This window comes from Homalodisca vitripennis, unplaced genomic scaffold (assembly GCF_021130785.1).
Source record: "Homalodisca vitripennis isolate AUS2020 unplaced genomic scaffold, UT_GWSS_2.1 ScUCBcl_2201;HRSCAF=6719, whole genome shotgun sequence".
Lineage (NCBI taxonomy): Eukaryota > Metazoa > Arthropoda > Insecta > Hemiptera > Cicadellidae > Homalodisca > Homalodisca vitripennis.
This window is the reverse complement of record NW_025778331.1, coordinates 47,785-66,195: the sequence shown is the minus strand read 5'-3', so window position 1 is coordinate 66,195 and position 18,411 is coordinate 47,785. Positions and strand designations below refer to the sequence as shown.

Genomic DNA, 18,411 nt, shown 5'->3' with positions numbered 1-18,411 from the left:
CTGTAAGCCCTGGGACCTGAATGTTGTGCGTACGACAGAACCCCTGGAGGTACCCCACTGGCACGGCCTGACCTAGAGAGAGACTATTTTAAGGACTTACCTACAGCCTCCAAGTATTTCAAGAACATTGCATTGTCCTCCTCTTCGTCGGAGTACCACCCGACGTCGTAGTCTTCTATAGGTCCCTCGAAAGGGACACGAGACCCTGATGCTGAAAAAAATCCGATACTCTGAGTATCTATCTGATTGAAAATCATTAGTAAACTTTTGAAACAAGTATTACGTACCTTTAGCGGTCGGCGATGGAGGCGGTGGCGGAGGAGGCGGTGGCGGTGGAGGCGGTGGCGGTGGAGGCGGTGGCGGAGGAGGCGGTGGCGGTGGAGGCGGTAGCTCCTTGGCGAGGTACTGCCACAATACCACCAGCACCGTCGCCAACATTGTAACTGACCGACTGCGTTACAGAACGCGAGAGCTTTATGGAAGGGAGAGGTCACATGACCTCAAGTCAATGTCGCCGGGGAGGTGCGAGTGTTTCATTCTAACTCAAACCATGGCCGAGTCTAGACCATTCCAACCACGCTCCCTGTTTGACCTCGCTAAAAAAACCGTGGTCAAGCAGTTCCGTAATGACTTCCGTGCCCTTATGAATTTAGAGGTACCACGAACGGTCATGGACGCTCTCATGGAGGAGCACGGTAAATATGACTGCCTCAGTGCTGAGTGTGTACTGTACACACCGCTTGGAGGTTCACACTCTTACTGCGACCTAACGTGTGCCATCACAGGTCTGGCTATAGAACCTTACTTCCGGATGTATTTTGAAAGTCTACGCCCCAACGCCTCCATTATCCATTTGATAAGATACCGTATGACCCCCAACAGTTACCTTCTCGGTACGGAAAGAAACCTTGCGCTAGAGCCGGAAGTTTTGATCCATACGGAACATGTATATTACTTTTCGCTATCTAGCGATGATATTGAACATCTAGACAGGACATTACGCTGTAGGACTTGCAGAAGGTCTCTGCTAAAAAATGCGTGGAGAGGTAAATGCAACTGCCTCCGCTAAACCGTCTAAGCAACAAGGGATGGGACAGTATTTGATCACAGGGCGACAACCAGTTACTTCTGGATTGGCCCTCAAAATCAAATACTGTTTAACCTGGGCATCGAGCATGCTAGTGTTCGATGTGGGTGTTCCAAACCACACCACTTAGACGAATATAAATACCGGTATACAGATTATTTTTTCTTCATTTACAAAATGGACGCGATAGCGAAAGAACTGCACAAACCGGCTAGGCGTAACTACCCCAGACGCAGGGTTACGCTGAAAGGAATTAATGACCTGTATCAAGCCGACCTTGTAGAGATGATACCTTACTCGAGAGTAAACAGAGGTTACAAGTATATACTGACGATGCTAAACTGTTTCTCAAAATTTGCGTTTGCCGTTCCTATAAAGAACAAGACCGGCGCTGAAGTCGTGCATGCACTAGAATCTATACTGTCTAAACACAAGATGAAAAACTTTCAAACGGACCACGGTAAAGAATGGTACAACAGTCACGTTAAAAAACTTTTAAACAAACACAGCATTAACCATTACTCTACCCAATCACATTTGAAAAGTTCTATTGTGGAACGTCTAAACAGAACCCTGAAAGAAAAAATGTACGAGAGATTTACGGCACACGGTAGCTACGAGTGGTTAAGTATTTTACCAGACATAGTCAAGGAGTACAACAGTAGTGTGCACAGGACAATCGGTATGAAACCAAAAGATGTTAGACGAAAACACGTAAAACAGATTCTCGCCCGCATAAATAAACATAATAAAGTGGTTAAAACAAAAAAATCCCAAATTCCGTGTAAGCGATCAGGTTAGAATTAGCAAATACAAAGGTGTATTTAAAAAAGGATATCTACCCAACTGGTCAAATGAAATATTTACAATATTTGCGATAAAACCTACAAAACCTGTAACGTATATATTACAAGACATAAGAGGTGATATTTTGCAAGGCGGTTTCTATGAACAGGAACTGATAAGAACCACAACAGGAAATGCCTATCTCGTTGATAAAGTACTCCGGCGGAAAGGCTCCAAGGTCTTGGTGCGGTGGCGTGGTTTTGACGATACTCACAATAGCTGGGTAAACTCCAAAGATATTATTAAACCTAAAAAAAGAAAGTAAATTATAAAACATGATGCAATACCGTGGAACCGTCATTACCAAAATGAAGCTCGTAAAGCAAGCCACGACGTTTAACGTCCACAACATGGACGAGTATATAGGTAGCGGTTTAAGTCGCAAAAACAAAAACGGTCCGCTTTTACCAGACTCGATAAGAGGTTTAATTGTAGGTCCTTCAAACTGTGGTAAAACAAACGTGTTATTCAATCTGATCACCGATCCGAACGGATTACGATTCGAGAATGTGTACGTATTTTCAAAGTCATTGTACCAACCAAAGTATCAATTACTGGCTAAAATGATACCGAAGGAAGTAGGGTATTTCGCGTACGACGATAGCTCCCTGGTCATTAAACCGGACGAGGCTAAGGAAAACTCTTTGATGATTTTTGACGATATAGCTTGCGAAAAGCACGGCAATATCCGCAGTTACTTTGCTATGGGGAGGCACAAGAACGTAGATACATTCTATCTCGGTCAAACCTACAGTCACGTACCGAAACAGCTGGTCAGAGACAATGCAAATTTCATAATACTCTTCAAACAGGATGATATGAATCTACACCACGCTTACAGTGATCACGTCAATACCGATATGAGATTTGAAAAATTCAAACAGTTGTGCAGTATGGCGTGGAAGGACAAACACGGTTTTATCGTCATTAGCAAGGACGATGACATTGATAAAGGGAGGTACCGAGTAGGTATAGACAGTTTTGTTCAAGATCTATAATGGTGAGGATCTACACTTATAACGACATCAGAGGGTTCTCGGACCAGAGACTTCACAAAGTCAACTCAAATCTGTGTACGTGGTACTACCCGGACAAGAAAAAATTTTGCGGTAATTACTGTAGCAGACGACCACCACACGGTTTCCTTTTCAATAGAAGGTGTTGGAGACACAAACGCCAAGGACAGTACAGTGCAACCATTCCTCCTGTAATTCTGTTAATGATTTCGTCCAGCGAACGGTTTTATAACCGCGATATCTGGATAGAATTTTTGAAAAAGAGCCAAGAGAAAGGTGTACCGTTTGAACTCGTTGTATACCACGAAGACATGTTAAAGTGTACTGTGCGGGAATCGCAGAACCTCTTGTCCCGATTCAGACCGTTTCCAGACCAATTCGGTAAGCTTGTACCGTTGAGAAACGCACACGGCGGTATATACTTTGCCCAAGTCTGTATAAAGATGTTGGAGTACGCTTGTAAAGTCCCACACACCTCACGTTGCATCATTCTCACGGAGCGAACTATACCTATTAGGAAACCCGTTACAATCTACAGACAAGCACTGGCCTCGAAATGCTACAGCGACATCAGCTATAACGTGGCGTACGGGCCGACCCCACGTGGACTACCGAGAGGCGAGAGAAACAAAGAGTTTGCGGCTGTAAATAATCTGTGCCAGAGCCTCTTTACTTCAGAATTTCTAAAGGTGGCCTTACCAACTGTCCCTATGTACTGTGAAATGTTCGGAATAAGTCTGACGGACGGAGTGTATAGTATTACAAACCGTGATCAGTTTGAGGCGTGGAGGAGATTTACAGGAGCCAATCCTTGTGAGTTCTGGCTACTCAACTCATACCTGATCCATATACACGGTAGGGTGAGGAACCCTATCGCTCGGTTAAAAGAGTACATGGATAAGACGGTAGAGAATGACAAGTACACGGTGGCCGAGATCCCGCAGTGGAGAGACGGATGGAAGAGAACGTTTGTATTTAGATCACGAGCGCAAGTGCAAATACCGAGATCAGTCTACTTCAGGAAACTGGGTACGGTAGCGTCACTTGGTGACATTATACACTACCTTAGAAAACACAAGAAACGCGCAATGTTTTTCAGACAAGTCGAACTACCGTAGTTAAAAGTGTCAACTCAACACGGACACGGTCAGTGTGCAATATGGAGCCAAACAAGAAGAAGGTAAGATTTGACGACAGAGTGAAGGTTCATTTCGTTCCAAGATACGATGAGTGCAGAGGTATTGATGTATCACATGTTTTTGAGCAAATGAGGAAAGCGTATATAAATGTTAAACGGACAGATGGTGACATCATTGATAAAAATGGAGCGGAACGAGAAACAGCTTACAGCCGAGATATCAAAGTTGAGAACGGCCATCAGGCGAAAGTATAAGGAGTTTAAACAATGGACTCTGTCTACCGAGATACGTCTGGAAAACCAGTACAAACCACTCCTGTCTGAACTGCGAAAGAAAACCAAGAATTCCGAAAATATAAAAATCGAACCTGAGGAAGAGCAGCAGGAGATAAAAGAGGAACTCTTCTCTCCCGCTGTAACATCATCTCCGAGAGTACCCGCTTACTTACAGGACGACGAAGTGCTGGAGACTAGTGATCCACCTTTACCCGAAGCAAGCGATATCCTTTCCACCGCTAAAGGACAACTAGAGGCTTCACAATGGGTGGAAAACACATTCCAAAATGCACTTACAGTCAAGTACATGAAGTCACTGATGAAGGACATTCCCAGTCAAAGAAAGATTGATTCCATATACGGACCACGCTATGATAACGGCACACTAATGATTGGAAACAAAGTGTTAAATTTCGATAGTAACGGCAGTATAGTCATAGATGATGTGTACTACAAACCTACGAAAGGTCTGTACGAATTAGTCTTTAAACGCGCGGTGAAACTGATTTGGTCACTTACAAGGATATATTGAACAGGACACACGCTCACAAAAGAGGTTACAATTATAAAAGTACCATAAACCGTAACAAATCGACAAAATACGAACTTGTCATTTCAAAACTATTTCCCAAAGCTTACTCGGGCAAAGGCTTCAAGGACATGTCAAACCCTGATCCCGTGTATTACGACGATCCGAACGAATTGTGTGAGAGATTAAAGGTTTTAATAGGTTCAGCTGAGGCGGGTAATACGGGTCATAAAAACGAAATTATAAACATCGTGGAAGAGTTGAGGGAGTTGAAACTCATCCGTGGTAGAGGAAATTCCAGGTATAGAGCATTGGTATAAAAAGTAAAGGATGTTCTCTTAGATTACAGTTTCAAAATGAGCGTGGACAAGTTTGGTCGCACCGGTGGCGAGACCGGTAAAAGAGGCCCTCTTGGGGTCGGGTTTCGCATAACGGTAGACGGTGATTACGATATCAAGGGCAAGCGGTTATGTAACGTGGCCGATGCCCAGCAGAGTCTAGACGCTATAAACCTGCAGACCTTGGACAAGAAATTAAATGGCACTAAAACGGATATCACCCGGTCTATGCTCAAGACACTGAATGTGAATAAACTCGATGCCAGAAATAACAGAATACCTAACGTAGCTAACCCTACGAACGAAGCGGATGCCGTCAACTTGCGAACGCTAAATAAAAGAACATTAACGTTCGATACTAAGATAATAGACGCTAAAAAGAGAAGAATAATCAACCTGAGCGATGGTGAAGGATTAAACGACGCTGTCACTCTGTCACAACTACATACTCTTACACCTATGAAGAGTATCAGAGATTCTACCGTTACTTTCAATAATTTCAGACTCCGCAGCGTTGGATGGCCAGTCGAGCCTACGGACGCTACGACTAAACGGTATGTAGATAGTCGTATACCCCAAATGGGCAAAGACGGGCATTGGAGTTTTGGACATAAGCGTCTGAGCGAGATTGAAGAGCCTCTATACGAGGGTGAAGCTGTTAATCTCAAATACTTTCAAAAACACGCCATGACCAGAGTGGTGCAAGATTGGAACGCGCAAACCGGTAAAATCACTAATCTGAGAGATCCTACCGACATGAGTGACGCGGTGACCGTGAATTACCTAGTGAGAGTACTGAGCGAAGTCTATTACGGTATGTACAAACTACTGGCTCCGCCGCTGGACGCTATACACTTAACCGATAAAGACGAGTGGATCAGGTTCAACATTGTCAACCCATACTTTAGGGACCCGGTGAGCAGGGTGGTGAGATCGAGATATAAGTAGGTTGTTGACATTTTTACCGTCAGTTTACTTTAGAACCTGGCGAGATGCGGTTCTCGGTATTAATTCTGTGTGTAGCTCCTCTGATAGCTGCTAATAAAACTTTGTTGTACTTGGAGAAATACGGCTATCTCGACAGCAACGAAACATCGCTGACTAACAATATTAAGGACGCCATTACGAGGTTTCAGGAGACGTTCGGACTACAGGTGACCGGATATGAAAACGAGGAGACGCTAAAGCTGATGGACACACCCAGATGCGGTAACTCGGACGAAGGCATAGCCCCGTTTTCCGTGAACCCATTAGTTAAATGGAACTCAACTCGGGTCACGTGGAACATGATTGGCTCTGGCATCCAGTATGCCAACATCGTTGAGAGAGCGTTTTCCTTGTACTCCAAGCACTCTGCTCTCGAATTCCGTAGAAGTTACAGTAATCCCACTATAATGGTAGTGATTTCCCCTAAGAAACACGTGGCGTACTACCTTAAAAGCACTTGCAGTTACGATTTTGACGGTCCAGGCGGTGTTCTCGGCCACGCCTTTCTCCCTCGACCGTGGCTGAACCAATCGGATATACACCTTGATTTCGAAGAGGACTGGGACTTTACAATGAATATACCCGCACCGGAGAAGACTTCGTTCTTTACAGTGATGGTCCACGAAATAGGCCATGCTCTCGGTCTTCAGCATTCGTCTGTGTTACGATCCGTAATGTTTCCGTCCTATTACCAGCCATCGGGTATCAACAACTTGTACGAATTTGATTTGGACAGAGACGATCAGCTTGCAATTCAGGTTTTGTACGGACCGCCTGTCCCCTCCTCCTCCTCCTCCACGTCCACAACATAATCCACTACAACATCCACTACAACATCCACTACTACTACGACAACAACAACATCAACTACCACTAGGCCTACCACGCCTACATCTACAGAATTGGACATTTGTAATTTACGGCACAAACTCAACACGTTCTTAGTAGTGAGAAACAGACTGTACGCGTTTTACGGTAAATACGTTTGGATACTCAGCCTGAACGAAGCCCATAGAACGCGTGAAGAGTTTACCAATCCTCTGATAATTACAGAGTGGTTGACGTTCTTACCGTCGAACTTTAATAATGTCTCAGCCGTGTACCAGAGACCGGACGGAGACGTAGTCATGATTGTGGACAGGACTTTATACGTTATAGATTACCCGTCACTTAGACTGTCCAATCAAAGACCCATTAGCAGAATCGTACATAACAGAATTAAGAAAGTCAATGCAGCGTTAAACAGTAATATGGGTAAGACCTACTTCTTTGTCGATGACAAGTTTGTCGTAGAGTTGAACGAATGCACCCTCACAGGCACCATGTTAGGGATGACCTCAAGCGTACTCCCAGGTGTTCCAGGATCTATAAAGGGTGGATTCAGGTATATAAACGGTCGTATTTACTTTATAACAGACAGTTACGTGCTGGAGTTTGACGAGTTTACCGGTACTGTCACGAAATCCGAGGCGGACATCTTCGACGTACTGCAGATTACTTGTGTGCGTGAATCGCTACTCAAACAGTTGTATAAAGTGATAAGGTATATAAATGGCGAATCACAAGCGTAAATCAAACAGAGTGAAACGAGCTGTCAAGCGGGGCAGAGGTATAGTGACCAGCGCGCTGAGAAACGCACTGCCCGCTGTAGGCACCATAATAAATCGTGCTGTTGACGCTTTACCAGTTGAATTACACCTCCCCGGGGGTTTTCGGTACTGCGGGCCCGGCACCCGATTGTCTGAGAGACTTGCACGTGGCGATAAGGGTATTAATAAGTTGGACGAATTCTGTAGATCCACGATATAGCGTACTCGAAATATACGGATTTGGAACACCGGCGAGAGGCCGACAAAGAATTGGCCAGAAGAGCTTGGCAAAGGGTGAAATCAGGAGACGCTAGTGTAGGAGAAAAGGCTGCGGCCTTAGCAGTGACTGCGGCCATGAAAGCTAAAACAGCGTTTGGGGGTGGGAGAAAGAAAAAAACAAAGACAAAGAGAGGGAGGGGTAAGTCAAAAGGGCGAGGTCTCTACCTGAAACCTTACCCAAAGAGGGGAGGTGGTGGTGAGGTGAGGAAAAGGAAGAGGTGTTGTAAAAAAAAAAAACAACAATCTCGATACCGATAAAACCTCTAACAAACCACGAATTGATCCGTTACGCGAGGTTACTCGATATTCCGAACTTTCGAGGTGTATACATGAGGGACACACTGCCCAAGACCCCGCGGCTGTACGAGTCGGCCATAGTAAATCTGGACAGTTCACGAGGTGAAGGAACGCACTGGGTCTGTTATAAGAAACTAGGAAATAGAGTGTACTACTTTGACAGTTTTGGTAATCTGAGACCGCCGGTAGAACTCGTATCTTACTTTGGGTCCGGTGTCAGTGTACAGTATAACTATGAGCGTAAACAGTCTGATGACTCAGTAGTCTGCGGACACTTGTGTTTGAAGTTTCTAGCAAATAATGTTTTCACTTAGCGGTGTGGCCCCGCACGTATCTTGTGAGGTCTTTCCACCAATGGATTTGAGCGATGGGGAGTACGAAATTGGCCTAATTGACCTGTCCACGTACTATACAATTCCGAACATTGAAAAGGGTGTAAATGACAAGTTTCACTACGGAAACGGTAAAGAGATAGTAATAGATGAAGGGTCGTACGAAATTGAAAACATTGAAGAATATATCAAGTCGCACATTGACGGAGGCGTGACGTTCAGTCTTAAGGCAAACAATAACACTCTAAGGTCCGAAGTATCGTGCAGTGAAGCGATACATTTCGAAATATCGGGATCCCTAGCTCCTGTACTAGGTTTCACCGCGAAAATGCTCGAGCCTAATAGAGTCCACATGTCCGACCTCCCCGTCAGTATTATGACGGTAAACACGATACGTGTTGAGTGTAATATCGCCCGAGGATCCTTTCAAAACGGTGTAGAAGGACACGTGCTGCATGAGTTTTACCCTGAAGTCGCTCCAGGGTATAAAATAGTCGAGAAACCGAGCACAGTCATCTATTTACCTGTGAACGTCCGTAGGGTGAACAATATAGCTGTCTCTCTCAAAGACCAGACCGGTGAATTGATAAACTTTAGAAACGAACCGTTATCGTTACGTATACACATAAGGAAACGGCAATGGGCCTAGTATTTAGAGAAGTGCCGTACACCGTTCCCCTCATTCGATCACAAAAGACCGCGGTGTTAACACCTAAGAACATCAAGTTTATTAGATCGCTGGGTTTTAAGTATGGCTCTGCTATCGATAGAATCGGCCGTCGAGTACGATGAGGCGATAACCGGTTGGGAGTTTCACTCTCACAAACCGTACGCCTCGTCAACTCTAAAGAATAACGACGAAATCAGGATTCCAATCAGTCAACAGGATATAATTACAGCACCGTTCGAAAGCAGTTTACACATCAGCGGAAAAGTGCGTGCCAAAAAGGCGGATGGGGCCGCGGCCAGTGTTACATTAATAAACAACGCTATTGCATTTTTATTCGACGATATAAGGTACGAGATCGGCGGTATAGAGGTTGACAGGGTGAAAAATGTAGGTATTACAAGTACAATAAAAGGACTGATTTCCATCAGGAAAGAGGAGGAGGCTGGTCTCTTGAATGCATGTTGGCTAGGTCCGGGTGAAACCGGTCAGGCCAGTGAATTTACATATTCAGTGCCTCTAAAACTGTTGCTGGGTTTTGCCGAGGATTATAAAAAGATCGTGGTCAATGTCAGACAGGAACTGATTATCTTGAGGTCGGCTACCGACATTAACGCGGTCAAAAGCACGGATGCGGCTAACCTCGACTTTGAAATAACCTCGCTCTACTGGCGTGTTCCACACATTACTGTATCCGACAGTTACAAATTGAAATTATTGCGTGTTATTGAGAAAGATACTCTGATTCACCTGCCGTTTCGGTCCTGGGAAATCCACGAATACCCCTCTTTACCACAAACGACTCGTCAGAGTTGGACGATAAAAACGAGTTCTCAAATTGAGAAACCCCGCTACGTTGTTTTGGCATTTCAGACAGGAAGAAAAAATGATCTGAAAAAGGATGCGTCTTCTTTTGACCGTTGTGACCTGACAAATGTAAGACTGTATTTGAATTCGCAATATTATCCTTACGACAATGTCCACGGTGACTTGTGCATTTTTTACGAGATGTTTACAAGATTCCAAAGCTCGTACTATCAGAAACCGGGAGCGCCTACCGTTGATTTTGAAAAATTCAAGTCCCACGCACCGCTCTGTGTGATTGATTGTTCTAAACAGAACGATTCGATCAAGTCGGGACCAGTAGACGTGAGATTGGAATTTGAGGCGAAAAATAATTTTCCGGCAAACACGACGGCATACTGTCTCCTCTTGCATGACTCCCACATGGCGTACACCCTGCTTACCGGTAACGTAAAACGTATGATGTAATAATGGTGGTGGTGGTGGTGGTGGTGGTGGTGGTGGTGGGGATCGTTAGGTATAAATTGAGCGACTCCTACACCGACGTACATTACCTACCCAGTGTTGAACACTCTCGCAACGATGGGGCTATACATTCGCGGTCATAAGGAAGGAGTAGAGATGAGATCATTGGGATACTTCAACTGCATTAAGTTTACATCCTATGCCAGCTTTTACGATGTTAAGGATTTTAACAAAATTGAGATTCGTTTTGAGGTAGACGATGAGCCCGAGGCCTACGGTGGGGAGGGGGAGAATAATCCTATTAAACAGGCTCTAAATAGGTATAGAGAGGGTATAAAAGCTGGAGTGTACACTTCCTTGTGGAAGGACGGAAAGATGAAAACATGTAAATACCTCGACTGTGCTAATTTCACACCTAATAGTGCGTTTTATGATGTGACGGGTTTTGACAGAATCAGGGTTAGATTTTGCAGAGAGGATGATGTGAAGCTGAAAGGGTATAAAAAGGGTATCAAAGCGTATGTACACGCTTGCTTGTACAAGGACGGGATATTTAAAGGGTGTAAAAACATCGACTGTGATAATTTAACATCCCATGGCGACGCCTGGGATGTGAGGGGCTGTGACAAAATTACTGTCTCTTTTTCGATAGATCCTCTCACATACGAACGGGAGGAGGAGGTGGAGGGGGAAGAACCACCTGCTAAAAAATCTCATTGGTCGGAATAAACGCGTCTCTGATTGGTCTAAATTTGGAGGTTTAAAGTATATAAGGGGCATTGTGGAAGGTACGGTCATACAAGACCGAGACCGAGACCATGGAGGACCCATCAACGGCTATGGACCTGGAGCCTACGAGGATCCCAAGACGCAAAGAGCCTATAAACTCGTTAACGGGAATTTTTCTTAAGTCTGTTTATTTTATTGATTGTGATCTTTCAAAGTGTGTGATTGTGGGTTTTGTTAAAAACCGGGGTGACTCTCTCGGAATACTGTTTAAGGGTAAGAAGGGTTGCGTTTATTGGTCATTCGATGTGTTTAACGAGTTTTCACAACACTTCAATTCCGTAACCCTGGCTCTGGAGAATAAAACCAAATTTTATATTAAATCAGACACGGAGGAGGAGGATATCAAGGTCACAAATGTTTTCGGCCGTATGCACGTGTTTCTCTTTGACGGGGAGCATACTTTAACTCTTAACAAGCACGAGTGGGATCAGTTCACTGCCAACATCCCACTGATGCACATCGTATTGAGAGATCTGTTCTTGATTGAGGAGCCTGTTAAAACCGCAATTGAAAACAGTGACAGTGACCTCCTCCCTACTCGCATAGCTCACAGGCTGTCTCTCGAAATTGAACTTTTCAAACGGTGGCCAAATGGAGGCGATAGTTGAGTTTCACGCTTTTAAAGATAATGACAATCGATTTATTGTAAAAGAGTTTGTAATAATCAGTCATCTCTTTCGTGCACACATCGTATTCAAGCCTCCATACGATAAAGCGGAGTTAAATTCTAAAATGGCCAGAACCGCTCGGTGGCTGGAGCGCCACTTTCACAACATCAAGTGGGAGGAGGGTGGTATAGAGTACGATGAGGAGCTGATACGCGCTCTTTGTAAACCCTTTGCTACTGTATATACTAAAGGACTTGAAAAGGTCAACTTTCTGTCCAGCTTTCATAATAACGTAGTTGATAGAAATATTGTAGAGAGTAAGGAGACTATCGTTTCCGATACTCACTGTATTTTACCTCAACATAATAGTGACTTCACTTATGCTTGTGCTTTAAAAAAAGCTCTAGAGCGGGGTGGGGTGAGTGAGTGGTAAGCTCCTAAGGCAGGCCTAAACTCTGTAAGTCCTGGGGCTTTCAACTGCTCTTACGGCAGGCCTAAACTCCGTAAGACCGGGAGCAGTTGTGTGTGTGTATGTGTGTGACAGATACCTCTATGGCAGGCCTAAACTCCGTAAGTCCAGGGGTATGTACCTCGCTCTAGATGCTGTAAAATAAATAAAAATAAAAAAATAAAAAAAGTCTTTGCGAGTGTTTTACGAGTTACATTGAAAGGCTTCTCCGAGTAAAGTTACTTGTTACACTCGCGAGGATAAAAAAAAATAAAAAATAAAGTATAAAATAAAACGTATCTCACCGAGAGACAGGGTTTCGGCATTGAGTTGAGAAGTCCTGTCATTGGTGAGGTACAAAAAAATATGTTGGGAGGTAGCAAATTTGTCATGGAATGGCTACCACCTGTGATGAGCGATGGTTGGGGCTCATCACCCGAGAGGTTAGGCCTACTGGGGATGCTCTCGGTTAACAAAAAGAACGCGCCTAAGACCTGACCTCATGGGTGGTGTGGAACGAAGGTCACCTTGTACCAGCACATGTGACAGGAAGCGGTCCGGCTGCATATAAGCAGAGGACGCGTGTGTATCCTGCACTTTCCTATCATGTCCGACTGTGAACGTTTAGCCATAGTCTGCTTCCTCATGGCCACCACCATGTTCGTGGTCATGCTGGGAGTACTGTGTTGTGCCCCTAGAGCCAGGATCGGGAACACTACAGTGTTGCTGTTGATTCTCGCACTCCTGAGTGTGGTATCAGCCGGCAGTGAAGACGTAAGTCATGCAATAATTTCATGTAAATGTTATACTGTTTTACTAATATATTTAGTAATGTTCGATTAATGTTTAGGAACAACCCTCGACGGCGTCTACAAACGGTTGGACAGGGGACGATGATGGAGCCATAGACTTGGTACGTTTATATCCAACACCGTTATGCCTACACTTTAATGAAATCTATTACTGATACAGAATTATTTGCAGGCTCGACCATCGACATCGCGTGGAGGTTGGTCGGCGAGCGGGTGGTCTCGCAGAGGTCAGGAAGTGAGTGTTTGTTTCGTGTTTGTTTTCTGTTGTTGTTGTTGTTGTTGTTGTCTAGCACATGTATCGCATAACTTATAAATATTGTTTTAGAACTCCGCCAGACCCCGCAGTGAGCCGGTACCCATTCCCACTACGGTACGTAAAATAGTACTAATGTTGTTTTTTTTTCGTCATATGACAGGTTTTTTCAATTTTTATATCCTCTGTATTATTTGCAGACGGCGCGACCTATCTGCGTGATAGAGGATGTCTTTTCGTTGGCTCCTCATCGTTTCAGGCCTATTGTGAGTTTTACTGTGATATTTTACGTGTTACACTTTACGTATGTACTACCTTAAGGAATTTATGACTAACGGGTTTGTTTTCTTTTGTAAGAGACGTGTGGAGGACTACATGGAGTTCTGTGACGAGGGTCTTGGGCAGGTAATAACCATTCTCTCATCTATGTACCGATATTGAACGGTTAGCGGCGTACACTGATGATTCTCCTCGTGTTTTACAGATGTTTGCAGAGTCCGACCTTGTCGAGGCTCTTGACCGGGCGGAGAGTCAAGAGCACGATAGGGAGATTTCGGAACTGCTGGATCGCCTGAACGAGCCGCAGGAGGTCTGGGATGAAACTAGTCTGGATCAAAGGGTTAGTTCCATCAATTGAAAGTACAATTTACGGATGTGTGATAAATAGCATATCTGAGGGTGTATGTATATGTACAGATCAGCTCACTGCAGCCTGCATTGCTGTCTCAATCACAGTCTGCAGCTGTTCAGAGGACAGCCGTTTGGGGATGGTCACTGCCTGCGGGCAGTGACGATAACAGCTATGACACCTCTCAGAGGCGCCGTTCCGTAGACGCCTCTGTCGCACCGTCACCCACTCCTCCGACTCGCCCGCCCTCCCCGGTACCACCCCATGATGGTCTCTCAGGCCTCTCACCGACCGGCGGATCGTCAACGGAGTCTGCCTCTACGTTCCTATCGTCGCCAGAGTACGTCCCCTCAATACCTCCGTCACCGGAGCTCCCACAAATTCGGCCTACGGTACGCGATATTGAATTACTTGAATTGTACATTATGACTTGTTTACAAGTGATGTAATCTTTCTTCTTCTTCTGTTTTAGCCCAGGGTCGTGGAAGTGGCGAATCCCTCTGTCGCACCGTCACCCACTCCTCCGACTCGCCCGCCCTCCCCGGTACCACCCCATGATGGCCTCTCAGGCCTCTCACCGGCCGGCGGATCGTCAACGGAGTCTGACTCTACGTTCCTATCGTCGTCAGAGTACGCCCCCTCAATACCCCCGTCACCGGAGCTCCCACAAATTCGGCCTACGGTACGCGATATTGAATTACTTGAATTGTACATTATGACTTGTTTACAAGTGATGTAATCTTTCTTCTTCTTCTGTTTTAGCCCAGGGTCAGTGATTGGGAGGCGCGGGAATGTATTTCGGCCCTCTACGGTATCCGAGTACTGATGGACGGCCAGTCGCATCTTTCTAGATACCGACCATAGGCGACAGATCAGACTCGCTCCGGAAACTTGGCGGGAGCTTCGTGAGGACTTGGAGAATTTCCTACGATCCGTTGGGGAAAGAATGGAGGATGCCAGGCGTAATAACACCACTCCTCCACCCCCGGACGCCGAGGAGACACCTCTGTCACAGCCGCGTAAAGTTGAGTGTCCTGTGTGTATGGTGAATCTTCCCACGGTTGCTCTTCGGCTGTGCGGTCATACTCTCTGTCGGACCTGTGCCGACAGAGTACACACATGTCCCACGTGCCGAGCGTTAATCGTGGGGAGGTTCAACATATACCTCCCGAGGTAACTCCAGCTCTAACTTCAATTGGTTTCAAAATTCACTTTCCATTTTAAATTCTTCAATTGGTTTCAAAAATTCACTTTCCAAGGGACGGGGCATTATCGGGTCGTGGAGTGACAACCAGTTTCAGACTGGACAGACTCCTATACCTCGGTAATGCTTAACCTGGGTACTGTGTTCCATACACAGTACGAGTGTTCCGCAACCACACTCAGAAACTCTCAGATAACGTCTTACTTAATTTTTATCTATATTATTATTATATATAAATAATTATTTTGTAGTGTGAGGGGAACCCTAGGGAATTTTTCCCGCCAGCGCGCGCCACGGGCGCCGCCATCTTGGTTCCCGCCGAGAAAAAAGTGAGGTTATGTTTACGTGGGCGCAGCCATATTGGTTTTTTTTTGATCACGTGATATATGGGCGCAGCCATATTGGTTTTTTTTGATCACGTGATACATGGGCGCAGCCATGTTGGAATTTCCTCCGTCCCTCGTTTCTCCCTCACCGGACCCAACAAATCACCGATTTTACCGAAAAAACAACGATTTTGACACCCAAAATCACCGATTTTACCGAAAAAAACAACGATTTTGACACCCCAAATCACCCCAAAACACTAGGATAAGAGTGTGAGCAGGGAATTTCTCCCGCACATGAGGGAATTTCTCCCGCACATGAGGGAATTTCTCCCGCACATGAGGGAATTTCTCCCGCACATGAGGGAATTTCTCCCGCAGGGGGCGGGGCTTAGCCGCCATCTTGGATCACGTGACCCCTCTCGACCAATCAGAGCCCTGTCCGCAAGGGGCGCTAGGTCTACTTCTAACATTCAAGGGGCTGAAAAAACGTAATTTATGTCTGTTTGTTTGTACGATATCTGCACATTGGACTTATAGAATTGAAATTCATATGCCGCTCCATTTATACATAAGAAGCATCGAGTTAAATGTGTAAAAGTCACTCCATTGCGATTTGGCTGAGAAAAGAGAAAGTATTAGAATAAGCAATCCAAATACCGTCATATGACATTTAGCATGGGTCATGGTATTGCGTCATATACCCTAATAAAATAAGTTATAGACTTTGCATGCAACCCAGTGAAACCACTTCCGTGGTGTGGCGTATACTCGGTACACACAATGCCTCTAAAAATGCACAATATATTACTTAATTTTTAATTTATTCTAACCAAAATTTGCAATGAGATAGTATAAAAATATTGCTTCCATAAATTTGCTAAGCAGTCCACAGAAATAAAACTGTTTTATATCACGCCCGTTAGAGTTTGCCATTTTTATAATTAATATATCATTATATAAGCAAACTATAGGTGTCTTTGTACTGCTTTTATTACATCTCATAAGGCTTGAAGACGTAACAAGTTTTAATTTCTTAATCTAAAACACGATGATTTTTATATCTTTAAGCGCATGAATCTAATCTCAGTGGAATGATAGGAGATAAAAATGGCTTCAAAAAGTTCGCTAACCTATACGAACCTTTAAAAGATTTCAAATTGTAGGCCGTTTTTGGTTTGGAAAACGTATCGTCATATCCTCCGTATTAGATGTATCTTTATTCTAAATTTCAGCTTTAAGTAAATCGGAAAATGTTTAGAATTCTTAGGTAATTTAAACATGTATTAGTTCCTATGTAATATTAATATCTTGTAAGCTTTCAGAGCCTTGCAAACTTTTAATAAGAATGAAATAATATTGAGGAGATAGGGATTATAATTGCTGTAAAATAGAAATACATTTTTCAATCCAATTCTCGTACAAAGACATACATACCTGTATTTTTAAATGGCTGATAGTTTAGACAATAATTCAACAATACAGCAACAATGTCATCGGTTTAACTTATCGTAAATCGAGCCTACGCACAGACTACTTGTCAATGTAGGCTCATTCCATATTATGTTTAAGCTTAAGAACTATAAATTTTACTTTTCATCGGTTATTTCACTTTATATCAATCTATTATATCAATTTATGATTACATATTACGTTTAACCAACACCTTTGATATACACACACACACACACACACACACACATATATATATATATATATATATATATATATATATATATATATATATATATATATTTTGTTTGTTTGTTAGAATACAACAATATTTGATTTTATTTCAATAAAAAAGTTTGAAGACTGTGAGTACATAAAGGCGTAGTATAAGATAGTGAAAAATAATCATAAGTAGATATCCTTAAATAATTATATATAACTAATTGCATTCTAAACAAGTTAACCTTTTTAGGAACTTCTTAGTACGGTTTTCTTAAAATATTTTCTCTTGTAAGGGTAGAAAGAGAATTGAAATTACATGTTTTAATATAAAGATGTTTGTCTTAATACCGTTAAGGCTTAACACATAAACAGCGTAAACGAAGATAAAAAGTCATTTCACTCCAACAAAGTGTGTGTTTTAAGTAGAAAACACATTCTGCGCTGATATATAGGTGTAGTGTGTAGTAATGGAAGAACTAATAGTAGAAATGTCTGAAAATATATAAACACAAAGCTCCATGAAAACAACAGACTATTAATGACAAGAGCGACTATAATCCAACCAACCATAGATACGCATCAGAAATGGGAATTGTATTGACTCTGGACTCCACTGTTCTGTGAGAGTAGAAAGCACTCTTAAGAGTTTGTCAACACTCTCCCTTTACAGTCTCCCTGCCATGGTATCATGAAAGGGTGCTTATAACTGAAGTAAAGGTTTGAACCATCAACTTACAGTTACATAAGGCTACATAAAAAATTAAATATTTAAGGAGTAACTAAATCTTGCCAGATCAATACACCAATATATCTCAATAGAATTGTTTAGTTATAAAGATTTTAGCTCATGATTAATGAACCTGTCTAATGTAAGTAACAGGAAAAAAATATACCCCAATTTTTAACTTTAAAACTGAAAAATAATGATACAATAAGCACTTATTGTTGTTTACGATCAGTATGCGTTCAGTACTATTAAATACATTACTAGAGATCCGAAAATAATAAAAATACATCTC

General features: G+C 43.4%; 1 protein-coding gene across 1 annotated transcript; it reads left to right on the top strand.

Annotated features, from left to right (window-relative positions):
• Positions 1-550: 550 nt before the first annotated feature.
• LOC124371892 (matrilysin-like) lies at positions 551-7,029 on the top strand. The gene is made up of 2 exons (XM_046830260.1): positions 551-946; positions 6,295-7,029. Exons 1-2 carry the CDS (start codon positions 551-553, stop codon positions 7,027-7,029), a joined length of 1,131 nt encoding a protein of 376 aa, XP_046686216.1.
• The last annotated feature ends 11,382 nt before the right edge of the window (positions 7,030-18,411 follow it).